We start from the raw sequence: 26,072 nt of genomic DNA on the forward strand, positions 1-26,072 counted from the left end.
TTCATCTGATATTTTGGAACAGAATAACAAAAAACGATTTGCCATTGTACTGGGACGGCGTGGCGCAGTTGGGGGAGTGGCTATGCCGGCAACCTGAGGGTTCCTGTTTCGATCCCCACCTTCTACCAACCTCGTCACGTCCTTTGTGTCCTTGAGCAAGACACTTCACCCTTGCTCCTGATGGGTCGTGGTTAGGGCCCTGCATGGCAGCTCCCGCCATCAGTGTGTGAATGGGTGAATGTGGAAATAGTGTCAAAGTGCTTTGAGTACCTTGAAGGTAGAAAAGCGCTATACAAGTATAACCCATTTACCATTTACTTAATGGAATTGATAATCGATTAATCCTCTCTTGAAAAAACCCAAAATGTAGTGGCTGCATCAGGTGTCGTTGATTCAGTCTCAATTAATTTTTGATCTGAAGAAGAGGAGACAAATACTCATTCAAAATACTTGTCTTTAAAATAACAGTTGTTTACTTTTACACAGTTGATCAAATAAATGTAGACACATGCTCCTCTTAAATTAAATGCCTTTTTACCTGCATGTTGCCTCCTCAGCTTTCTGCATCTTGGTAACAAGTCTTTTGTCGCCGTCATGTGACCAATGCATTACAGAAAGTCCCGATCAAGACATACAAATGTTCCCGTGGAGCAATGCTCAGAAGAGGAGTCTGAGAGAATGATTCGAGAAGAAATAGAGGCATTACAAGACTCACCGGAGGAGTTGATGGTATGGGAGCTGGAGAATAATCCTTTTATAATGGCACTTTTTGGCCGAACAATCCATTTATCGCTGTCATGCGACCGATGCGTCACAGAAAGTCCCGACCAAGACATATGAATGTTCTTTCCGAGGAATACTCAGGAGAGGACTTTGAGAGGATGATTCGGGAAGAAATGGAGGCATTACGAGACTCACCGTAGGAGTTGATGGTTTGTGGGCCGGAGAATCCTCCTTTTTATAATGACAGTTTTTGGCCAAATGCCGAACTGGCAGCTCATGCAACTTCCTCCGCTGCTCATAGATCAAGCACGGCACCCCTCTACTCCTAAACTATTTGCGTTTGGCAACACTAACGGCAACCTGGCATAACTTTTCATATCCTACACTGCGAGCCAGTGCAGTCCAGGCTTGACAAAGCCAGCCGAACCTGACCGCCCATGCACCAAGACCGGCCTCACAGCTTCCGAGAGCCCATCCACCCTTAGCTTCTGCTCCTGCTGATGTCGTGAGTCAAACGCTCCTCCCGCAAAACAGAGACAGTGTCTTGACTCTTCCTGGGGTAAAGGGGATAGTGCTGGTAGCTGTATGACTGCGGAGGTCTTACAAGGCTTCTTCCGCCTTCAAGACTGCCACTTCCTGTCCGAGGCCGATTCCTCCTTCCGTCCAGTGAAGTGAAGTGAATTATATTTATATAGCGCTTTTTCTCTAGTGACTCAAAGCGCTTTTACATAGTGGAACCCAATATCTAAGTTACATTTAAACAAGTGTGGGTGGCACTGGGAGGAGGTGGGTAAAGTGTCTTGCCCAAGAACACAACGGCAGTGACTAGGATGGCGGAAGCGGGGATCGAACCTGGAACTCTCAAGTTGCTGGCACGGCCACTCTACCAACCAGCCAGGCCACCATCTCCTGCACGGCTGCCGACACCATCTCCAGTGCTGCTTCCCGTGGCTCTGCTGCCGATGCCATCTCCACCATCAGCTCCTCCAGTGGGTCCTCTGTCAATGCCAGCCTTGTCTCCAGTGGGTCCTCCGTCGACACCAGCCTTGCCTCCAGTGAGTTCTCCGTCGACGCCAGCCAGATCCCCGCCCAGCAGCCTGCATAACCTCCAGCTCACCTGCATCTGCGCTACCTCCAGCTCACCTGCCACGGAAGCGCCCGTCTGGCGCTCGCTCTCTTAGTTTTCTGCAGAGACGCACATCTGGCGCCCACACGCCTCCTCCTTGTTGGCCAAGATTGTGGCCGTTCCATGGACGCTATGCTTGCCATTGGCTTCAACGCACAGGATCCGGGCATGGACCTTCACAGCTGCTGGAGCGCCCTTCTTGCTCAGGTCACCCTCCTCATCAGCCACAAATCTGGCCTTTTCATGGACGGCATCAGCAGCAATGCCCAGGACCCCGGGCGTGGATCTTTACGGCTGCTGGTGCGACAGTCTACTCGGTGCCGCCATCTGACTCTTCCCCGCTGCCTGCGAGGACACGTGACCAGGGGACCCAATGCCTGGTCCTCCCTCTGCCCTCCCTTAATTTTGGACTGTTTCTGGGTTTTTTCTAGAATGCCTGGAATCCGTTTTGTTGGGGGGCATCCTTATTTTGAGTTTGTTAGTGTTTTTCCATGTTTATTGTTTAGTTCCTGTCTTGTGCTTTTATTTTGGGTGGTACTTTCGTTTTTGTGTTTCCCTGCAGCGACTTGACTCCTGCCTCTGAGCACTGTTCCCCGCACCGGTTTTCTGTTATAAATCTAGACTATTTAAGTTGTGCGGGTACAGTCTTTTGCTGTTGGGACTTTGATTGTTGAATGACAGATATCTATCTGATGCAGACGCCGTCTCTGCTCCACACTTTTCGTAAGATTTTGCTGTTGTCCAGCATTCTGTTTGTTTTGCATAGCCTTTCCTATGCTTCAGTACCGTTCCTCGCGGGACTCGTATTTTGTTTATTTGAACCTTAGTACATGTTTAACTGCACTTTGCCTCCTCTGCTTTCTGCATCTTGGGAACGAGCCAATTATCGCCGTCATCCGACCAATGTGCCACTTTCTTGTCCATTTCGATTCAAATTTAAGTTACCAAATAGAGAACTCCGGACGAAAGCGTGCAGATAGGATAGGATTTATTGCCATAAATCATAGCACAATACAAAAGACAGGAAACAAACAAAAGGAAAGCGTGCCGATCGCACGAGGAGCTAAGGAACAAACTTAGCGCAGGAATCAGGACTCGAAAAACAGGAGGAAACCAACGTAACGTGTTGCATATAGCAAATAACAAAGCCAGACTAAGCGTGGCGAGAAACGTGAATAAATAGCTTTCTGATTAGTGCTCGGCAGCAGGTGAGCGTGCCGAACACTAACAAGAGGCAGGTGAACTCAATCAGTACCCATGGTAACCAAAACAAACCCAGGGGTGCACAAAACAGGAACTGAGGGAGTCCAAAACTAACAGAACATGACTAAACAAAACATGGTCCAGGCAACGGATCGTGACAGAACTTACAGACTTTAAAGACAGATTCCATATGTCCCCAGAATACCACAAAAAAACAAGTTCAAGAGTCACGGGAGGGCGCAGGGAGGACTTTGTGGTGGGTCGCCAGGCAAAGTGTCCCCGAATCCATCGAGGACAAGTCAAGTGGCGGCGGCGAGTGGAATATCGCTGCAGCAGGCGAGGCAGGCGACCACGGAACGCCGCTGAGAAGGTGGACGCGAGTGACGCCAGAACCTCAGCAGCCTTTGAGTTCTACGCCCAAGTCTGGGCTTCGCTGCTGTCTGCGCCAAAGGCGTCCATTAATTGGCCACTGAGGGCACCACGTGTGGGCACCACGTGTGGGCACCACGTGTGGGCACCACGTGTGGGCACCACGTGCGGGCACCTGATGGCCGCCTGTGCTGCAGGCCAGCCGGAGGTCGCGGTGGTGACGACGCTAAAGATAAGGGCAGCGCTGTGGGGAGGCCCGCCAGGGAGACGAGGAAGACTGAGGCACCTCTGGAGCTAGAGCGGCAGGCGAAGGAGGCTGCCGTGGTTTCTGGCGCAGGTATCAGCCGTGGCGCAGGTGCTGGAAGAAGCCGTGATGCAGGAACCGGAAGCAGCCGTGGTGCAGAAACTGGTGCTAGCTGTGGTGCAGGAACCGGTGCTAGCCGTGGAGCAGGAGCAGGTGCTAGCCGTGGAGCAGGTTCTAGCCGTGGAGCAGGAGCGGGTGCTAGCCTTGGAGCAGGAACGGGTGTTGGCCTTGGAGCAGGTGCTAGCCTTGGAGCAGGGACAGGAGGTGGAGAGGATGGCGTCTTTAGGTCCAGCTGGGCTGAGGTTAGCGGTGACTTTGGCGGAGGTGGCCTGGCTGGAGGTTGTGGCTTGGCACGCCGAACAACAGGTGGTGGTGGTCGGGCAGGGGGTAGCAACCTGGCTGGGCGCAGCTATGGTGGAGCTGGCCTTTCAGGAGGTTGCGGCTTGACACGCTGAAGAACAGGTGGTGGTGGTCGAGCAGGAGGTTGCCGCTTGGCTGGGCGCAGCTGTGCCACCCCACTAGCCCAGCTACCAGCACTACCCCCCCCACCCACCAACCCCCAACCCCACAAAACAGGAACTGAGGGAGTCCAAAACTAACAGAACATGACTAAAGAAAACATGATCAGGGCCACGGATCATGACCTTGCATCAACATAGGCTTAGGGAAGAGTGGGGTAAGATTAGTAACTTTTTACTTATGTTGACCTGAATGTCAGGGAAAATGACACACAGTCAGAATGAAAACATATTTTTGTATTTCAGGATGTCTCCTATCAAATAAAATTATCAAAATGAATCTGACAAAGCTGCCCAAAATAATGACTTCTCATAAAAAGTGATCCTCTGATTCACCTTAACCCGTGTGAGGGGTAAATTGAACCTAGTCAGTGGGTAAGTTGAGCCATCTGGGGGTAAACCAACCATCGGTGTTTTGAATTGTAAATCTAGCATATTGTGCTAACAAAATGTTTAAACGTCTGTGAACAAACCACCAGTTAGTTTCTAAATCATCTAACACCATTCAATATTGAAATTGTCAAGGTTGCAGGGGAATATGAACTGTTGATCCCTCTTTGCAGTTCCTTTCCTTCTTTAGCACATCATTCAGTGGGAAACAGCCATCCATCCATTCAACCGCTTATCCTTCTCGGGGCAATGGGGGGTGGCTGGAGCCTATCCCAGCTGCACACGGGCGGAAGGCGGGGTACACCCTGGACAAGTCGCCACCTCATCACAGGGCCAACACAGATAAACAGACCACATTCACACACTAGGATCAATTTAGTGTTGCCAATTAGCCTATCCCCAGTTGCATGTCTTTGGAGGTGCGAGGAAGCCGGAGTCCCCGAGGGAACCCACGCAGTCACAAGGAGAACATGCAAACTCCACACACATAAACCCCCGAGCCCGTGACCCAGGACCTCCTTATTGTGAGGCACGAGCACTAACCCCTGTTCCAGCGTGCTGCCCAGTGGGAAACATGCTTCATCATTTTCTTTGAATGCAAAGCTGGGTTTCTCAATGCCAAACCTGATTCTTCTGAGAAATCTGGCACTAGCTTCATTGCCCGCATGGCTGTCAACCAAGCCAATGTAATGGTGGCTCCTGCATTTGGATGCAATTCTTACCATGAACAAGTCACCAACTTCCAGATCTGAGACATCTGATTGACTTCTTTTATCGCTGCAGCCCTCATGCTCAGAAGTGTCATAAAATGGGATGGCCAATTCACTCTCCTCAGAGCTGCTTTCCACAGCATTTTTCTTCAGGGGTTGTTGCCTCTTCAGCTTTCCTTGATCTCTGATGTTTCTTTTTGCTTTGTAATTCTGTTTATTTTTCCTCTCTTCATGGACAAGTTTGATTGGCTGCTTTTCAGTTATATCAGCCAGTATTCTTGTCTTCAGACGCTTTTGGTTATTTTGTTTTCTGGGCTGCTGATTTTTGGGTAAGGGTATAACCTCAACTGGAGACAATAATGATCCCGCATGGTTAGGGTGTGCCACTGTGTCACTTGGTGAAGCACATGAATGTGCAGGGCCCGGTGAATGTAGCTCAACAGACAGATAAGTTGAAACATGGCTGCATCACTCGCAGCTGCAGGCTTCTGCTCCAGGTTGTGCCTTTCTGACACCATAGATGGCTCAAATTGTGTATTGGAAAATATACTCCTGTTGTAAGGGAAAATCCCAGTGTATCTGAATCCAGTGGAGATATTCTGTGATGTTATTGCTGACATTAACACCTCATTCACACAGTTTTTTAGTATGTTCTGCTAGCTCTTTCTCCACCTCCTCCTGAGAAGAATATTTTTGCTTCTGCTATTCTATCATACTCTACTGTTTTTACTTCCTTTGCCTCCCTCTTTTTCATGTACCTCTTCAATGCTGACCTGACAGTTTGTCTGTCTTTTACCACTGATCTGATGGACTTTCCACTCTGGACATCATTTGCTGCTCTCTCCATCTCTTACAGGGGTCTTGAGCCCTGACTGTTTTTTCTCATATAGGCTCTTAGCATGATACCTTTTCTACAACAATAACATATGACAAACACACTAAACAAGTTCAACATTCGAATGAAATACCATAATATATGCCAAATATTATATGTCAGTGCTTTATGAATGGGTAAATTGAATCACTGGCTCAATTTTTCCCCTAGTCTTTGGCTCACTTTGCCCCATAGCCACCTTGTTAAAAAAAAAGGGGGGGGAGGTGGGTTAGCTTAAAAATGTAGGCTAATCTTTACTGAAGGGATTCACATGATTTTATACATTAGCAAATGACCAACATGCATAATACATAATTTTAGAACTGGATTAATTTGCTTTGGCACAACAGTTATTTTACCTGATATACAGATTGTTTATTTTGACAAACAAAAAACGTTGTTTTGTGTAAAAGGATACTTGTCTCTTCTGCCATATTCTCCTCTGCATTACAGAAATATGGAAATGATGAGTGTGTCCTAAATGTTTGTTCCTATGACAAATCATGTGCACAGTTACCTAGATACAAAGGGTGGGTCAACTTACCCACTTACTCATCTTACCCCACTTTCCCCTATTGTGTTTTTATAGGTTCCGATTGCAGAGGCAAAGATTACACACGTGATTCAGCTGAAACACACTTTGGATCTGGTGCCACAATTGAGGGTGTGTGGCTGCTAATGTACACATGTTTATGATATCCAAAGATAGCTTTAAAATGGTTTTATTAAAATATTTATTTTAATAAACAGGTGACATTGAAAAATTGCAACACAGCTCTTCTCAAGGCATACTGTACATCGCTGGAAGACAACAGGTACCACGTTTGATGCATCTGTAGCTGTCATGTTTGTTGTATACTTAAACAATGGTTTGTGCACACCTAGATTTGACATAATCTTGAAGCAAATCCACACAGTGATTAATGATGACACTACCTACCTGAAGGGGAGCCTCAATATGCGCACGCAAAAGTGCTATGCAGTGCGACCTAACATCAACGAGTTCCTGGACATTTCTCGTCGAGCATACACTGAAATAGTGGATGACATTGCAGGTGTCCATTTTATTTGTCATCTATTTGTATTTCACATTGTTATCTGCAGCTAATCGTATAACCCTTGTGCAACCTTAAAGGGGAACTACACTTTTTTGGGAATTTTGCCTATCATTTACAATCCCTATGTAAGACAAGAACACATTTTTTCTTTTTTTATGCATTCTAATTTGTAAAATACAGCAAGTACAATGCAGCTAATATGAGTACACTATTACACCCATAAAGCCCTCTAAAAAAACATCCAAAAAACGCCAACAATTTTAAATTTACATCTCGTGATCGGAATATTAACCAATTACTATTGATATTGTTATAATAAGCGCTAACGCAGATTAACTAATTTTAGCGGCGCCGTGATCACAGAGAGCTAACTAGCTCATGCAGCTACTGTATTGACATGCTGAGCTGCTGCTGTTGCATTGCTGCTGAGTTGGTAAAAGTTTATTCTAGATTATAAATAAAGCCTGTCACCTGTATAGTAGAAGGTTGTGGCCATAAACTGAGAAGTTCATCAACTTTGACATCTACCTTAGACCCGAAGATTGCGAGAAAGACACGAAAAGACGCTTGTATGCGTCACTTTTTTTTAACCTGTATGGGGATTATTAATAATTATTCATCTTAACGGTAACATATGAACATCCCGTCAGTCGGCAGACTTTGTACAGTAAGTGATAGTTGTATTATGTTAGAAGTATGTATTTATTGTTTAGCATTTAGCAATCTTGCTGCATGATGCTTAGTGTTTTGCTCAAGTTAGATCTGTTTAGCACGCAGCTTCTAAAACTTGTAGCTCATCCTTCTACTATTCAGGTTAGAAAATATAATGTTCTGAATCATCATTTGTCCCAAAGTATTCATTGTTGGTTCTAATGAAATCTGCCATGAGTAGTAGTGTTGTTATAGTTGAAGGGGAAAATCAAACATTGTGATGTGTCTTTGAAATCAATACGGCTCTGTATGCTTAAAATGAGCAAAATATGTTAATATAACTTGTTAAAATGAATGTGCTTGTTAATACATCATATATATATATATATATACTGACAGCGTGTATATAAAACGATGATGGAGGCTTTTGGATGTTTTTTAAAGCGCTCGTAGGCGGAATAGAGCGAATCTCATTAGATCCATTGTTAGCTGACTTTTGCTTGTGTGTATTTAGTATTTAAAATGCATTAAAAATAGAAAGACGTATGTCTTCTTGTCCCACATAAGGATTGTGAATGATAGACAAAATATTTTAAAAAGTGCTCTGGCTGCACAGACAAGACAATGGGCATACGCGAATCCTCCATCCTATGTGTGTGTGTCAACATTTTGGATGATCAGAAATAAAAATATTTTGACTCTTGACTTATTTGACTGCAATGGCTCTGAAGGTCCAAAAAGAAACCGCTTATAAAAGTGTCGTAAGTCAGCAATAAATTATTGTTATTTTTTGCTTTCAAAGCTTGACATCTGGTAAAGGAAAATTATGTATATCAATCACAATCCCTATGTAAGACAGTAACACATATATTTTTCTTTTTTTATGCATTCTAAGTTGTAAATAAACGTTGGCAAAAGTCATTAAACAATGGAGCTAATAGGATTTGCTCTAAAAACCTCCAAAAACCTCCATCATAAGATGTATTACTTATGTATTTTGGTCTTTTCTTTCAACAATAACAAGAACTACGAATCATAGCAGACTTCATGAGAGCCAACAGAGACTACTTTAGGGCAAAAGATGATCCAGAACCTTATATTTTTGAGCCTGAACATAAGAAGGATGATCTACAAGTTATAGAAGCTGAGTGCTAAGCAGATCTAACATTAGTGAAACACTAAGCATCATGTAGCAGTATTGCTAAGTGGTAAATAAGAAATATAAACAAGGAACATAATAAAACAATCACTTACTGTACAATGTCTGTTCTCACTGGGATGCTGACTGACGTGATGTTTCATATCTTCCTGTTTAAATAATTAATCATAATCCAGATGCAGGTAAAAAATAATAAATCAAGGTGACGCAAACAAGCGTCTGTCCGTTTTCTCTTCATCTTCGGGTCTCTGTTGAATGTCAAAGTTGACCAACTTCTTGGTTTATGGCCACAACCTTCTACTATACAAGTGAGAGGCATTATTTAGAATATCTCTCTCTCTCTCTCTCTCTCTCTCTCTCTCTCTCTCTCTCTCTCTCTCTCTCTCTCTCTCTCTCTCTCTCTCTCTCTCTTTTTCTATATATATATCATGTTTTCATAGAAAAAGCATAGTAATATACCAGGATTACAGTCCTGTAACAATAAAGGGAGTCAATGTGATTTAAATAATTTTAAGTATATACTTTATGTTTATATCCTATTCTAACTATACAATCAAAAACACAATGCAATTTTATTTAAAAAAAATTGCAAATTTGCATTTCATTGAATATTCCCTTTCATTTACCTCACAAGATTCCTAAAATTCTGCTTGCTCATTGATTTTGTAGGTTACAAATAAACATTACACTTTCTGAGTGGTCTTATGTTCTATGTGAACGTCACAATAGCTACTGTTTCTCAGGGTTTGTAAACCAGATGGCAGAGAAGTCTGGCTTTCCCATGCGCACCAGCTTCAGTACAGCTCGTGGCTTCTTCATTCAGATGAAACTGGAAGGAATATTCTTGCCCAAAGGGAAACTTCCTCCAGAGTTCATCAAGGTATCGGCATATTAAGCGCTTACACCATTTTGTATCACATTTATGTGTGCATCATCTTTTAATGGATTGGTAATGGTGACATAGTATATAGCATTTCCCATGTGGTGTCACAGTTGTTTGTTTTATGTCTATGATTTGCTGCTTTTAAAGATCTCTTATTGCCTTCATTGGCGTCCTCAATGTGATTTATTGTACGAGCGTAATTGGTGGCTTTATCAACTCTCCACGCAGGTCACCAGACACAAGGACAACTATGGCTTCACCACCACAGACCTGATGAAGATGAATGACCGCTGTGATGAGGCCCTGAAGGAAATCTTTCACGTCTCCTACGTGTGAGGACAGAATCACACTCTGTTCTCTTTTATGCATGGCATTATTTACATTATCTTCAAACTGGTGACCTTTAAAGGATCATGATTGAAAATGAATTAATTGATATTTATGTAATGTATATGATTAGTTAAACCCTAAAATATGACAGTTTAATTGAACAAAATACAGTTTTAATTGGACTTCAATGTATTGGTTCATCTGATTCTAGTATCTGCCCCTGACTGGTTTAATTCCATTGTCTGCTAGGGTGTGCTGTTTGTAAAATAATTTTGAATTTGTGTCCTTCCAAGGGTGATATGTCAACTGCTCAGCACAATCCGTGAACACATCCACTGTCTCTACAAACTGTCTGATGCTGTATCCATGCTGGATATGCTGCTGTCCCTGGCAAACGCATGCACCAACTCAGACTATGGTGAGTGTGAACCACTGCTGAGCAAGTCTCGAAGATAGCGAGTTTGCGTCCTCAGCTGTCTGAAAGTATCTGTGCACCGGCACATGCTGACTGGCTACCGCCTTGTGCTCAGAATATTTTGTTACATAAGCATGCACAAGAGTGCCGTACTTACCTAGACATATCGTGATCTCCCCACTGGAGGAGAGCTGGCCACTGCAGACAGCTACATTTCAAATTATTTATAAATGATACACATGAACTTCCCCCCACCAATATAAGCACAGTTTTACTCTTAAATATTTATATCTATTTGACTGTAAGACAGGGTTGTTGACAGGTCCCCCTAAGAAGGAGGCCTACAGGTCTTAAGCGCCTCCTTATGGCTGGTTATAGTTTGGCCCCCTCCATATCAACTCACATACAGTGCATCCGTAAAGTATTCTCAGCAGTTCACTTGTTCCACCTTTTTTATGTTACAGCCTTATTCCAAAATGCAATATATGTATCTTTGTCATCCTTTGCTCAATGCTTTGTCGATGTACCTTTGGCAGCAATTACAGCATCAAGTTTTTTTAAATTAATGCCACAATCTTGGTACACCTATCTTTGGGCAGTTTCAACCATTCTTCTTTGCAGCACTTCTCAAGCTCTATCGGGTTCGATGGGAAGGGTTGGTTTTCATTCAAGATGTCTCTGCACTTTGCTGCATTCATCTTTTCCTCTATCATGACTAGTCTTCCAGTTCCTGCTGCTGAAAAACATCCCCACAGCATGATGCTGCCACCACCATGCTTTCCTACAGGGATGGTATTGGCCTGGTGATGAAGGGTGCCTGTTTTCCTCCAAACATGACACCTGGCATTCACAATCTTTGTGTCATCAGACCAGATAATTTTTTTTGCTAATTTTGGAGAGTATTTTAAGTGCATTTTGGCAAACGTTTTAGGAAGAAATGGCTTCTGTCATGCCACTCTACTATACAGCCCAGATGGTTGTCCTTCTGGAAGGTTCTCCACCTCAGTAACCATCAGGTTCTTGGTCACCTCCCTGACTAGACTAAGATGAATGCAGCAATGTACAGAGACATCCTGGATGAACACCAACGCTTCCCAGCCAAACTGATGGAGCTTGAGAGGTGCTGTAAAGAGATGAGACTGGGTGAAGAGGAATGAGGGAAACTACACCAAGATAGGTGTGCCAAGCTTGTGGCATTGTATTAAAGAAAACTTGAGGCTGTACTTGCTGCCAAAGGAGCATCAACAAAGTATTGAGCAAAGGCTGTAAATAATTAAGTAAATGTGATTGTTTTTTTTAAATATAAATTAGCAAAAAATAAATAAATAAACTTCTCACATTGTCATTAAAGGGTATTGTGTGTAGAATATTGAGGACAAAAATGAATTTATTGCATTTTGGAATAAGGCTGTAACATAATAAAATGTGGAAAAAGTGAAGCGCTGTGAATACTTTCTGGATGCACTGTAAATGTCAATAAATTAATTGGACATTGAGTTGTCGTGAGGGCCATGAGATGCAGGAAGACTTCCAGTATTAGCATCTTTATTCACGCTTGAATGATACACAAGTCTATAGCCAGGTGGCATAAGTTTTTGAATGAATCAACAGGCCGACCAGAAAATATGAATACATGCTGTATACTACAAAGCCCTTAGGTTTATCGTGAATTTGATAGGTACTCGCGATGCAACGGTATGGTCCATACATCGTTTTTTGGGCCACAATGTAGGTTCTTACCCATGAACCGCCACCTTAGCATGCTGGAGGAGTTTGAGTACCCAAATGAGGCTACATGCCCCAAATGTAGTTTCCGAAGGCAAACTGGTCCGAGGTTCAAAAGACTGATGAAGAAAAGAAGATCCAGGAACCGCACCTCCCCCAGGCGAGGGATACCGAGGCCCTACTCTAGAGCCAGGCCCAGGGCGGCGACTCATCAGCAAGCGCCTGGTGGCCGGGACTTCCCCCACCGTGCTCTCCGGGGGGGTTGGGCTCGTGGGGTCCCGGTTGCTGGTGGGGCGGGGGCGGTCTTCCCGTCCGGCCGCGGTTTCTTGGCCCCTCGGGGCGGGGCGGCCCGCCTTTCTGCCTGCATGGGGTGTGGTCTCTTGCTGGAGTTCCTGTCGCTGGCCGTCCTGGCTGTGTGGGGCCGGGGGGCACGAGGCAGAGTCCGAGGTCACAAACGTGGACATATCCATCACTACAGCCGAGGTTGCTGAGGTAATTAAAATACTGCCCAGTGGCAAGACCCTAAGAGAGAACAAGATTCGCCCCAAATACCTCAAGGCTCTGGATGTTGTGGGACTGTTGTGGCTGACAAGTCTCTTCAACATAGCGTGGAAGTCTGGGGTGGTACCTTTTGGATTGGCAGACCGGGTTTTGGCGGTCCCCCTTTTCAAGAAGGGGGATCGGAGGGTGTGTTCCAATTATAGAGGGATCACACTTCTCTGCCTTCCGGGGAAAGTGTATTCCAGGGTGCTGGAGAGGAGAGTTCAGCCGTGAGTCGCGACCCGGATTCAGGAGGAACAATGTGTTTTTTGTCCTGGTTGTGGAACACAGGACCAGATTTACACCTTCGCTATAGTACTGGAGGGGGCATGGGAGTTTGCTCAACCAGTCCACATGTGTGTTGTGGATTTGGAAAAGGCATTCAATCGTGTCCTACGCGGTGTGTTGTGGTGGTTTCTCCAGGAGTATGGGGTCCAGGGTCCGTTGCTACAGGCCATTCGGTCCCTGTACAATCGAAGCAGGAGTCTGGTTCGCATTGCCGGTAGTAAGTCAGAAATGTTCCCAGTGGACAATGGACTCCGCCAGGGCTGCCCTTTGTCACCGCTCCTTTTCATCATCTTTATGGACAGAAGTTCTAGGTGCAGTCAGGGTGTTGAGGGTTTCCAGTTTGGTGGCCAGAGGATCACATCTCTGCTTTTTGCAGATGATGTGGTCCTGTTGGCTTTATCAGGCTGGCACCTTCAGCATTAACTGGGGCGGTTTGCAGCCGAGTGTTAAGCTGCTGGAATGAGAATCAGCACCTCCAAATCTGAGGCTATGGTTCTCAGTCGGAAGAGGAAGGACTGCACCCCCCGGGTCAAGAGTGAAGTTCTGCCTCAAGTATCTCGGGTTGTGGTTCACGAGTGAGGGAATTGAACTTGAGATTGACAGACAGATTGGTGCAACGTCACTGTACCAGTCTGTTGTGGTGAAGAGGGAGCTGATAATGTGTGTGTGTGTGTGTGTGTGTGTGCGTGTGTGTGTGTGTGTGCGTGCGTGCGTTGATTGTGGTATGTGGGACTGTCAAACATAAAAGTTACAAGAAGGGTGCAAGAGATTAAAGAGGAACTGCACTTTTTTGCCTATTGTTCACAATTATTATTAAAGACATGACGACAGATGTATTTTTTTTAATGCTTTCTTAAATATACGCAAATAAAAGTCCACTTACAACAGAGCCAATGGGAGGTCCTCTATTCTGCCCATAAAACTCAATTAAAAAAACATCCAAATAGCGCCAAGAATACTCTATTTACATCTTGTGACTGGAATACCAACCAAGTATTAGTGGTATTGTAATTATAAGCTTCAACGCAGACAAACTATCTACAACGGCGCTGTGGTCAGAAGCTTGTGTGCCAACATTGACATGATTTACTGATCAGCTGCTCTCTCGTTTCCTTGCTTATCAAACTATTTTGTAGATCATAAATCATGTCTCTCACCTGGATAGTAGAAGAATGAGAACATACTCCGACAAGTTGGAAAATTTTAACAGCCAATTAAGACCCGGAAATGGCGAAACGAAAAGACGCTTGGTTCCACCCCCTTGTCTTTGCAAGGATTATGAGTCATTCTTCAGCTAAATGGGAATATACGAACATCCTAGTAGTCGGCATCCTAATGACAGCAGACCCTGTGCTGGAAGTGATGTTTTATTATGTTTGTTAGCTCTCATAAAGTCTGCAGTGAGCAGTAATCAGTGACAAAGTTGAAAAAAAAGCGAACGTCGTGATGCGTTTTTGAAATGATCGCGCCGCGTATGCCTAAAATGAGCAAAATACGTAAATATTAAATGTTATTATAAATGTGCCTGTTACTACATTATTTATATACTTACAGCATGTATATAAAAACGTTTTTTTAAGGGCTTGTTTGGCAGAATAGAGCAGCTCCCTTAGGCGCCATTGTAAGCAGACTTTGGATCGCATTTTTTCCTATTTAGAATGCGTTAAAAAAATACATCTGTCGTCACGTCTTTCATAATGATCGTGAACAATTGGCAAAATTCCCCTAAAAAGTGCAGTTGTTCTTTAAGGGTTTTGTTATTTGTTGTGTATAAATAATTTCCCTATTTTTTTTTTTCCATTTATCTTTTAACATAAATGTCTTAAAGGGGACTGTACCTGTTTTTGTGTATTTGGGGTCGGCATATGTACCAAAAATTGGAAATCAAACCATGGAGACAAAGGGCAGATATTTATGAAACTATTTTGCTTTTCTTCGTACTTCCTCCAAACAAACTGTTTGGAATTTCTTATACATCTGACAGAGGAAACACGATCATTTGGGCCACTATGTAATTACTGATAACTTATTTGAATACAAAAATACTTCTGACCACTAAGTTACTGCTAAAACACACACGCCGATTAAAATGCACAGATAGTTTTTTTTACAGTACATCGCTGTTTGCATATGCTTGTTTGAAATGATATTATGTGTCTGCCAGTGCGTCCAGAGTTCACAGACACACTTGCTATAAAGCAAGGTCGCCACCCAATCCTGGAGCGAATGGCCAGACAGCAGCTTGTATCCAACAACTGCTACATCTCTGAAGGCAGCAACTTTGTCATCATCACTGGTCCCAACATGAGTGGGAAATCGACGTATCTAAAGCAGGTGGCACTGTGTCAAATCATGGCTCAGATAGGTAGGCATTTACTACATTTGATAAAACACTGCTATATTGTGAAGTTTGAGTACATCAAACTTTTTTACAGGTTCTTTTGTCCCTGCTGAGTATGCTTCTTTTCGTGCCGCTGATCAAATCTTCACAAGAATTGGCGTGGATGACAATTTTGAAACAAGCTCTTCCACATTCATGTTGGAAATGAAGGAGGTAGTATGTTCTATTAAGTGTGTGGAAAAAAAGCCACAGCTTCACCATTTACACTATTTTTACCTTCCCGAAAGATCACATATATAGTCCACAACGTCAGCGATCGGTCCCTCATCATCATCGACGAACTGGGACGTGGAACCAGTGCAGAGGAAGGAATCGGGATCTGTCACTCTGTTTGCGAGTTTCTCCTCAACTTGAAGGTAGAGAAAACTATTCTATAATCAGCTAAATGTGTCTTGTACAATTACCGGTAATTAAACATTCTACTCGCTCGCCTTGGTTAGAGTCTTTTAGGTGTGTGTAGTTTCTGTTCTGTTTTGTAGGCTTTTACTCTGTTTGCAACACACTACCTTGAGCTGTGCCAACTGGAGTGTCTGTATCCCAACGTGGAGAACCAGCACATGCAGGTTCAGCACACCCGCACTTGTGACACTGGCGCCGAGAGTGTGGTGTACACGCACTTACTGAGTGGAGGATACTCAGAGGAAAGACACTACGGTAATCAATTTGTGCCATCACATTGATGAATTGTTTACCAGGAGGTTGCTAACATATCTATTGCTTACTATTGTTTTTTTAGGCCTTAGGGCAGCAGAAATGACCTCGCTTCCTTCAAGCATAATCCAGGAAGCAAAGAAATTTGCTTTTAAAGTCAGCAAGCAGCTTTTGGTGGGTTTTATTATTTTGGCCTTTTTTGTGTCAATATATTCCAACCGAATGTATATTGGTGTGTGATTAACACTTTTACGGATTGGCCTTTCAGATGTTCATAAAATGTGTTTTTAATGTTGATCCCAAGGCCAAGCATAAGAGTAATCCAAAAGCAGAGAGGCAGCGTGTGCTATACCGCTTGGCCACACGTCTCCTGCAGACTGCCAGAAACTCTAGACTTGACCCGGACAGCCTGCGCATGTACCTAAAGGGCCTGAGGAGGCAGTATGAGGCAGAGCTAGAGGCTGCAGGGCAGCCATAATCCATGGACACTTAAAAGAAGAAATCAGTCGGAAAAATAAATAATAGATGGTGTTCAGTTAGCAAGTGCATATGAGAAAATAAAAAGTCTGTGTCTATAATTGTTTTTTATTGGACATAAATGCATATAATGTTTAGTGTGGCATGTGCTTTAATAGAAAATGTACATATAAATATTAAAAAGTTTCCGCTTTGCTGCCACTGTATACATTATTGAAAAACATTTATTAGTAATTATTCTTATTATTTGCATTACTTTTCTTTGAATCTATTGTTTAAATGTATTTATTTTAAACCCAATAAACACCGACATGCATTGTTTCATTTGAATGCTACAAATCTATTTCAGAACATAACTGCAGTTTAGTTTCGTGCAAATGTTCCCTTGAAAGTTGTTGGCTGTATTGAGGTGACATCACAGCAATAAAAAATATATGTATATATTTTTTTACATATTCGTTACCTCTGTAATTAGACAGCTGAATAATATGCCTTCTCCCTTGTAAATACATTTCGTTTGGACAAAGTTTTGTACCACAGAGGAATTCTTAGACGTTTATTCTAATGGCCTTTGACAGCCATTTTTTCTACTTTGACAAGAGACGTCATAAGGAAACACTGCCGAGTAATGTGACCACTCCTCTTTGCATTCGACGTTTGCGCGATTATAACTACGGGACGTTTTAAGCGAACAGCGCCTACTCGTTCATAATGTCTGTATTTAACGCGGCTCAGTCCGGTGTGTACCGAGCCTTAAATCAAGCACTCCCTTCGGTCTGACCCGCCCAGTGAACGGAAGACAGTCGTGTGGTTAGCACAAGTGAAGCCAGGCTGTCCTGGGAAGTGAGGAGGCTGTTTGAGTCCGCGGAGAACAACGCCATTTCACCGCTCAGACAACAGTGCGATCAAACCACAGGTATGTTTGGGAGGATTCCGTCATATCAGTACACGTATTTGTTGTCGAGCAGCCGTGTGGTAGAGCTTTTCCCGGAGCCGAGTCCTTCAACTAGGCCTAGGAACGGCCCTTAGGACTGAAGCGGCTGAAGGGAGCAGCAGACCGGCTCAGAGCTTTCAGGAGAGGAGTAGGCTGGGTCACAGACATAGACAAGGTCCGTAGGGCCTAATGTCCACGCCTCCAGCCCGGCTAATGAGGGACATTTCCTCGCTGTCGACGCCTTGTCGTTGTCGGTCACTTTTATGAACAACTACTTAATGTTTGGTGGGTTAGTGCTTGTGGCTAGCATGCTAGCCTCCACCGCCATGGTGCTGAGCTTTGCACATTGTGTGGTCACAACTGCGCGTGGGGCTTTAAAGTGTGTGTGTGTGTGTGTGTGTGTGTGTGTGTGTGTGTGTGTGTGTGTGTGTGTGTGTGTGTGTGTGTGTGTGTGTGTGTGTGTGTGTGTGAATGTCAAATTGCTTCTAGAAATATCACAGTCTCCTTTCTTTTTCACGGCTCATCGGTAAAGTTAGCTTGTAAGAATATCAGTTTAGTGAATTACTTTGTCTCTTCCAGGAAGGAACAGCTGCGCAGTTTTGCCAACTCTTCAGTAAGGAAAGCAGCTATTGGCTGTCTTAAAAGTCGCTAGATGACATCACCTCATAACCTGACCCTCGCCAGATCCTTGTAGTTCGCTGAGCTCCACACAAGGATCTGGGCTCGAGAGCAATGCAAACTCCTTCAAGATAGCAAAAAAATAATGAACCAATCAGGCTCGCCGGTACTGTTTGATTCAAACAACAATGGCGGAACGCAGCAAGGAGTCGTGTGCTGACATTGATTCTGCTATTGCAACTGGTTTGTCGAATCTATCAAATATAAATTCTTTAAAAGATGAACATAGAATGGTTTTGAAGGCATTTATTAACTTTTCCCTCTGTTGTCATCCAATATGTTGGCTGTTCTGTTTTGAATTGACTTGCGTCACGGGTTGATTTTGATGTGAGTGGTTGAAGTAGTACGTCATTCAAGATAACTGACAAGTGGTTTATCCAATCACATACAATTATTTTTTTTACAAGGCCCTGCCTTCTGAAATACATCTATTGAGAAGTCCCAGATCCTTGTGTGGAGCTCAGCGAGAGTCAGGTTAATCACCTCATGCTGTAGAAAATAATAACTTTGTGGGAATTTTTAAAAAAGTGAGTTTAAAATATGATCAGAGCTGTAAGTTAAACTTTGTTGATACATACCGTATTTTCCGCACCATAAGCCGCACCTAAAAACCACAATTTTTCTCAAAAGCTGACAGTGCGGCTAATAACCCGGTGCGCCTTATATATGGATTAATATTAATATTTATTTTCATAAAGTTTAGGTCTCGCAACTACGGTAAAAAGCCGCCATCTTTTTTCCCCGTAAAATAGGAAGCGCTTCTTCTTCTACGGTAAGCAACCGCCAAGGTGAGCACCCGCCCCCGTAGAAGAAGAAGCGCGCGGATATTACGTTTCATTTCATTTGTGTGTTTCTGTAAAGACCACAAAATGTCTCCTACTAAGAGACACGCGTACAAAGTTCCACTGACTTTTGATATTCATGTGAACCGCACTGTGGACACAACGGGAACACGTACGGTGAATATTCGCACTACTGTGGTTCTAGCTTGCCATGCTAACGGCCAGAAACTTCCACCCACGGTGATATTCAAAAGGAAGACCTTGCCAAAAGAGAACTTTCCAGCCGGAAAAGCTAACTCGAAGGGATGGATGGATGAAGAAAAAATAAGCGAAGAGACCGGGTGACTTTTTTCACACAGCTCCGTCCCTGTTGATCTATGACTGCATGCGCGTCCACATCATAGATGGTGTCAAAAAAAAAGTGAAGCACACCGAAGAAGAATAATTCGAGGGATTTGTGGATGAGTAATAACTTCAGAAAGTGAGCTTTAAATGTTTATTTTGTGTGTTGTGTGACACTAACGTTCGAGCAACGTTGAGTTATTGATGTTGCTATTGCTCTGCACTATTTTGAGTGTTACTATTTTTGTGATTGCACATTTTCACATTACATTTTGGGAGTGAACAGAGTTGTTAGAACGCTGGTTTGTGGTATATTATTAGTTTGACTGACCTATCTGACTGGTTTTTTGACATTCCCTTTAGCGTAGCGTAGGTGCGGCTAATAACACGGGGCGGCTAATAGGTAAACAAAGTTTTGAAATATGCCATTCATTGAAGGTGCGGCTTACAACACGGGGCGGCTTATGGTGCGGAAAATACGGTAGCTTGTTTCCTTAAAATGCAAATAAATTTAAATATTAGAGAATCAAATTGGATCAAAAGACTAGACCTCAAGCTGTGGTAACGTCAAAGAATCTGTTAAATATTGTAAATACGTGACTCGCGCCGTTATTAATAATGATAATAATGATGATAATAATGGATTAGATTTAAAAAGCGCTTTTCTAGACACTCAAAGCGCTTCACAGAGAAGTGAGAACCCATCATTCATGCACACCTGGTGGTGGTAAGATACTTTCATAGCCACAGTTGCCCTGGGGTAGACTGACGGAAGCGTGGCTGCCAGTTTGCGCCTGCGGCCCCTCCGACCACCACCTGTCATTCATCATTCATTCACCAGTGTGAGCGGCACTGGGGGCAAGGGTGAAGTGTCCTGCCCAAGGACACAACAGCAGCGATTTGGATGGTAAGAGGCGGGGAGCGAACCTGCAACCCTCAGGTTTCTGGCACGGCTGCTCTACTCACTACGCCATGCCGCCCCTAAAATTAAAGGTTTAGCAGCCTTCAATGGAAGTCGTTACAATCCAACTACTGCATGCAGTAGTCATAAGACACAAATGGAACGTCTTACTCTGTCATTTCTATCACTCAACACACGCGGGAACCCAATGTTCAAAACAGTGTTACTGTTCAAACTGTGTGGAATGTTACATTGGCCAAAAATAATAAGTAAATAAAACCTCTGCTTTGTTCTAATGAATAGTTAGGGCTGCTGTGCTACTGTATTTTAATGTCTGTTATTCTGGTAGTGCTTGGAGAGCAAAGTGTTTTCTAAGGTGATACATGGTGAAAAAGTTAGAGAACCACTGGACTAGAGGGTTATGACATTGTCATATATTGACTGGCTCATTAACATGAACGATGGGTGAGGGATGTTGCGGTGAATTATTTTAGTGTGAAATGGCAGAAATGAAACATGAAGAAATATTTATATTTACATCTTGCTTTTGAAACCAAAGCAAAAACAGCGGCAGCTTTACGCATGCACATATCAGTTGCAGTCTGGACTTTAAGTAGTGAGGCTTTCTGCTGTGCTCGCGCAGCAGACTGATCGCCTGTGAGTGCTTTGGAGCAGGGAAGAGGCTCACGGCAGCACCTGTCACTGCTCGTTGGGGACAGTAACTGCACCATGCTATCATCTCAGAGCTTTATAGACACAGAACTCTCCAATAACACCGGGAAAAAGTAGCTGGATTTGCCGCTGGTAGCGGTTTTCAAAAAAAGTTGCATAGAGGATTTGGAAAGTCGCTTGATTTAGCGACAGTCGCCAAGTTGGCAACACTGCAGCTGTAGTAGTCTTACCATTGGCCATTTTCTTCTGTCATGGCTGACATATTGGACATCATTCTCTGGAATACCACACCATATGTTCCATTTGGCAATGATGTATGAAAATATACACCTGGCTTTAGAGCTTTGCTGATTTGCACTGTGTTCCAAATTCTTATGCAAAGTACATTTTACTCATATTTTCATGAATAATTGATGCAAATGTCAGTCAGTATAATTTTCAAGTCATCAGCCGTTAGTTTAATTAAAATTTAATTGAACAAATCTTGAAATAACAGTATTTTTACAATAAATAAATACAATAAATAACTTAAAAGTCCACTGTTCCAAATTATTAAGCACAACAGCGTTTCAAGACATCTTATAGGCTGTAAAGAACTCAAAATGGTCACATGTTGAATTTGTAGCATTATATGACCATATAAATTAAACTATTTTTGATTGAAATAACTTTTGATTAAACAGGCTGAGTTACATATTAATATAGGACCCCTTGCTTGTTATCACTTTTATAAGCCTTGCATGCATTGAACTTGTGAGTTCTTGTACAGTTTCAGCTTTAATTTCTTTGCAGGCTGTTAGAATAGTGTCCCAGAGCTGCTGCTTGGATATGAACTATCTCCCACCCTCATAGATCTTTTGCTTGATGATGCTCCAGAGGTTCTCAATAGGGTTGAGGTCAGAAGAAGATGGTGGCCACACCATTAGTTTCTCTCCTCCTTACGCCCATAGCAGCCAGTGACTCTATGGTGTTCTTTGCAGCATGAGATGGGGCATTGTCATGCATGAAAATTATTTTTTATCAGAAGGTACGGTTCTTCTTTTTGTACCATGGAAGAAAGTGGTCAGTCAGAAACTCTACATACTTTGCAGAGGTCCTTTTCACACCCTCAGGGACCCTAAAGGGACCTACCAGCTCATTCCCCATGATTCCAGCCCAAAACATGACACCCACAACCCCTTGCTGCCGTCTCAGCCTTGTTGGGACATTGTGGCCATTCACCAACCATCCGCTGCTCAAGCCATCTGGGCCATCTAGGGTTGTACGGCACTCATCGGTAAACAAAACTGTTTGAAAATTTGTCCTCATGTATTCCTGAGCCCACGGTGTGAAAATGTATCTTAATGTATTCCTGAGCCCACTGCAACCGTTTCTGCTTGTGAACATTGTTTAGGGGTGGCCGAATATTCGCTTTAAGCACACTTGCAAGCTTCTTGAGGATCCTACACCTTGAGGTTCGTGGGACTCCAGAGGCACCAGCGGCTTCAAATATCTCTTTGCTGCTTTGCAAAGAGGTATTTGTATATATATTTTAGCAGCTTCTCTCTTAATCCGATGAAGTTGTCTGGCAGACTTTTTAAAATGTTGCCTTTATCTGATTGAACTTGCCTTTTCTCTGAATTAGCAACACATTTCTTGACAGTTTGATGATCACGCATAAGTTTTTTGGAAATATCCAATGTTTTCATACCCTGAGCAAGGTAGTGTACTATCTTACGCTTTTCAGCAGCAGAATCCATGCGCTAAATATGTTCAGAGCTTCTATTTTTTCAGGTCGCCGTAACACAGTGCATCAATTCAGCTAAAATCTTCTTGTGTTGGACAGGAAGTCATGCACAAAAACGAAAAATTATTCATTTTTCTTTAAAATTAAATAGTCCGTCTTCAAGGCGAATCGTATTTTACACTTTGAAACATCCTAATGGGCGGGGATGGACATGAAGTCAACTAGTCAAAGTTTTTCAGATGTAATTTCACTATGTTGACCCAAATGCTGATTCTGGAGGTCCAAAATTAAAGAATCATATTAAGATATATCCCGGGAAGCTATATGCACATATGGGGTTCTGTATCAAAAGCCAGCTGATACGCTGACCGGGGAAGAGGGGCATGGTTCGTTGGAGTTGTGTGTCTACATTGCTTGCCAGATGTTGCTTGCTACTAGGGCTGCAACTAACGATTAATTTGATAATCGCTTAATCTGTCGATTGTTACTTCGATTAATCGATTGATAATCGGATAAAAGAGACAAACTACATTTCTATCCTTTCCAGTATTTTATTGAAAAACAACAGCATACTGGCACCATACTTATTTTGATTATTGTTTCTCAGCTGTTTGTACATGTTGCAGTTTATAAATAAAGGTTAATTTAAAAAAAAATAAAAAAAATTATTTTTTATTTTTCAAAAGCCTCTGCGCATAGCATAGATTCAACGAATCGATGACTAAATTAATCGGCAACTATTTTTATAATCGATTTTAATTAAGGCTGAAACGACGCGTCGACGTAGTCGACGTCATCGGTTATGTAAATACGTCGACGCCGTTTTTGTGCGTCGACGCGTCGCATAATTACGTCACACTACCGTCATGGCGGAGCGCAAAGCAGACTGTGCGAGCGAGGGGAAAAACGCACGCCAAAAGTCGTCAAAAGTGTGGGAGTATTTCAATACACAGCCTAATAATGTTGTTGTATGCACACTGTGTCGAGCGGAAATGGCCTATCATAGCAGCACAACGGCTATGAACGAACATTTGAAAAGAAACCCATCAACCATCAACTAGTCAATCGTCCGCGTTAGCATACGTTGTCATCATTACACAAAAACATGAATGTGTCATTTGTATCTGCTAGGGGTGTAACGGTATGTGTTTTGTATTGAACCGTTTCGGTACGAGGCTTTCGGTTCGGTACGGGGGTGTACCGAACGAGTTTCTAAGCTAAAGCTAACTTTAGCTGCTAAAGTCTTAACAAGTTGCTTTGCTTCTCTGCCTCTGTCTCAGCACGCAGCATTGTCCCACCCATACAACCATCTGATTGGTACACACGCAGCATTGTCCCACCCACACAATTGATTGATTGATTGATTGAGACTTTTATTAGTAGGTTGCACAGTGAAGTACATATTCCGTACAATTGACCACTAAATGGTAACACCCGAATAAGTTTTTCAACTTGTTTAAGTCGGGGTCCACTTAAATTGATTCATGATACAGATATATACTATCATATATACTATCATAATACAGTCATCACACAAGATAATCACATTGAATTATTTACATTATTTACAATCAGGAGTGTGGAGGGGGGGTGGGGTGGGGGGGGGGGGGGGTAGTGGACATAGAGAGAGAGAGAGAGAGAGAGAGAGATCAGAAGGCATAAGAAAAAGAATCTGCATTTGATTGTTTACATTTGATTATTAGCAATCCGGGTAGGGTGTTAGTTTAGGGTTGTAGCTGCCTGGAGGTGAACTTTTATAGCGGTTTTGAAGGAGGATAGAGATGCCCTTTCTTTTATACCTGTTGGGAGCGCATTCCACATTGATGTGGCATAGAAAGAGAATGAGTTAAGACCTTTGTTAGTTCGGAATCTGGGTTTAACGTGGTTAGTGGAGCACCCCCTGGTGTTGTGGTTATGGCGGTCATTTACGTTAAGGAAGTAGTTTGACATGTACTTCGGTATCAGGGAGGTGTAGCGGATTTTATAGACTAGGCTCAGTGCAAGTTGTTTAACTCTGTCCTCCACCTTGAGCCAGCCCACTTTAGAGAAGTGGGTAGGAGTGAGGTGGGATCTGGGGTGGAGGTCTAGAAGTAACCTGACTAGCTTGTTCTGAGATGTTTGGAGTTTAGATTTGAGGGTTTTGGAGGTGCTAGGGTACCAGGAGGTGCATGCGTAATCGAAAAAGGGTTGAACGAGAGTTCCCGCCAGAATCCTCAAGGTGCTTTTGTTGACCAGAGAGGAAATTCTGTAGAGAAATCTCGTTCGTTGGTTAACCTTTTTGATTACCTTGGTTGCCATTTTATCACAGGAAAGGTTAGCCTCTAGAATGGAACCTAGGTAGGTGACCTCATCTTTCCTGGTGATGACACTGTCACCTACTTTTATGGTGAAGTGATTGACTCTTAAGTTTGATGTGGGACCCAAACAGGATGGATTCTGTTTTACCCAAGTGGATGGATAGCTTGTTGTCAGCGAGCCAGGTGCAAGTTCTACAGAGCTCAGCACTGAGGATTTTCTCCACCTGTGACTTGTCCTTGTCTGATACCAGCAAGGCAGAGTCATCCGCAAACAAAAACAATTCACAGTCACATGCCGATGACATGTCGTTTATGTATATTAGGAACAGTAAAGGTCCTAATATACTGCCTTGGGGGACTCCACAGCTCACCGAGAGGGGGGGGGACACGGTGCCGTTCACCTCTACCACCTGCTCCCTCCCCTCCAAGTAAGACTGCATCCAGCTCCAAGAGGTTTTGTTAAATCCGATTGCTCTGAGCTTATCCAACAGTATAGCGTGGTTAACGGTGTCAAAGGCCTTCTGAAGGTCCAGCATGACCATGCCGCAGTATTTGCCCGCGTCCACCTCATGTTTGATGTGGTCGGTCAGATAGAGAAGGCATGTGTCAGTGGAGTGGTTAGTTCTGAAGCCGGATTGGAATTTGTACATGAGTTTATTAGTGGCAAGGTAACTATCGACCTGTTCATAAACTATTTTCTCCATTACTTTCGAAATGGAGCTGAGAATAGAAACCGGTCGGTAGTTGCCAGGTTCCAATTTGCTTCCTTTTTTAAAAAGGGGAGTTACTCTTGCTATCTTAAAATCTTTTGGTACTTGGCCTTGTGTAATTGATAGGTTTATTATGTGCAACCATCTGATTGGTACACACGAAGCATTATCAGCCAATCAGCAGTGCGTATTCATAGCGCATGTAGTCAGCGCTTCAGCGTCGAGCAGATAGGTG

The 26,072-nt window shown here is 43.3% G+C and overlaps 2 protein-coding genes across 7 annotated transcripts in view; both read left to right on the plus strand.

The window, feature by feature from the left end:
- The window catches only part of LOC133645793 (mutS protein homolog 4-like), a 40,898-nt gene extending 23,798 nt beyond the window's left edge, over positions 1 to 17,100 (plus strand). The window contains exons 9-20 of one of the 2 annotated variants that reach the window (XM_062040666.1): positions 6,807 to 6,881; positions 6,968 to 7,032; positions 7,103 to 7,272; positions 9,829 to 9,965; positions 10,197 to 10,300; positions 10,592 to 10,716; positions 15,431 to 15,631; positions 15,702 to 15,820; positions 15,895 to 16,023; positions 16,147 to 16,321; positions 16,404 to 16,492; positions 16,623 to 17,100. In XM_062040666.1, coding sequence (XP_061896650.1) covers positions 6,807 to 6,881; positions 6,968 to 7,032; positions 7,103 to 7,272; positions 9,829 to 9,965; positions 10,197 to 10,300; positions 10,592 to 10,716; positions 15,431 to 15,631; positions 15,702 to 15,820; positions 15,895 to 16,023; positions 16,147 to 16,321; positions 16,404 to 16,492; positions 16,623 to 16,796 — 1,563 coding nt within the window. In that variant the 3' untranslated portion in view covers positions 16,797 to 17,100. Of the gene's footprint in view, positions 1 to 6,806; positions 6,882 to 6,967; positions 7,033 to 7,102; positions 7,273 to 9,828; positions 9,966 to 10,196; positions 10,301 to 10,591; positions 10,717 to 15,430; positions 15,632 to 15,701; positions 15,821 to 15,894; positions 16,024 to 16,107; positions 16,322 to 16,403; positions 16,493 to 16,622 lie in introns of those variants that run through there. The other variant, XM_062040667.1, reaches the window with a different exon arrangement.
- Positions 17,101 to 17,426: 326 nt separating this feature from the next.
- LOC133646880 (kinectin-like) overlaps positions 17,427 to 26,072 on the plus strand; it is a 44,298-nt gene continuing 35,652 nt past the window's right edge. For all 5 annotated transcript variants that reach the window (XM_062042757.1, XM_062042759.1, XM_062042760.1 and 2 more), the window contains exon 1: positions 17,427 to 17,711. The gene's annotated coding sequence lies outside the window, so the exon portion shown is untranslated. The remainder of the gene's footprint in view (positions 17,712 to 26,072) is intronic.

Source organism: Entelurus aequoreus, linkage group LG03, assembly GCF_033978785.1.
Source record: "Entelurus aequoreus isolate RoL-2023_Sb linkage group LG03, RoL_Eaeq_v1.1, whole genome shotgun sequence".
NCBI classification, from domain to species: Eukaryota; Metazoa; Chordata; class Actinopteri; order Syngnathiformes; family Syngnathidae; genus Entelurus; species Entelurus aequoreus.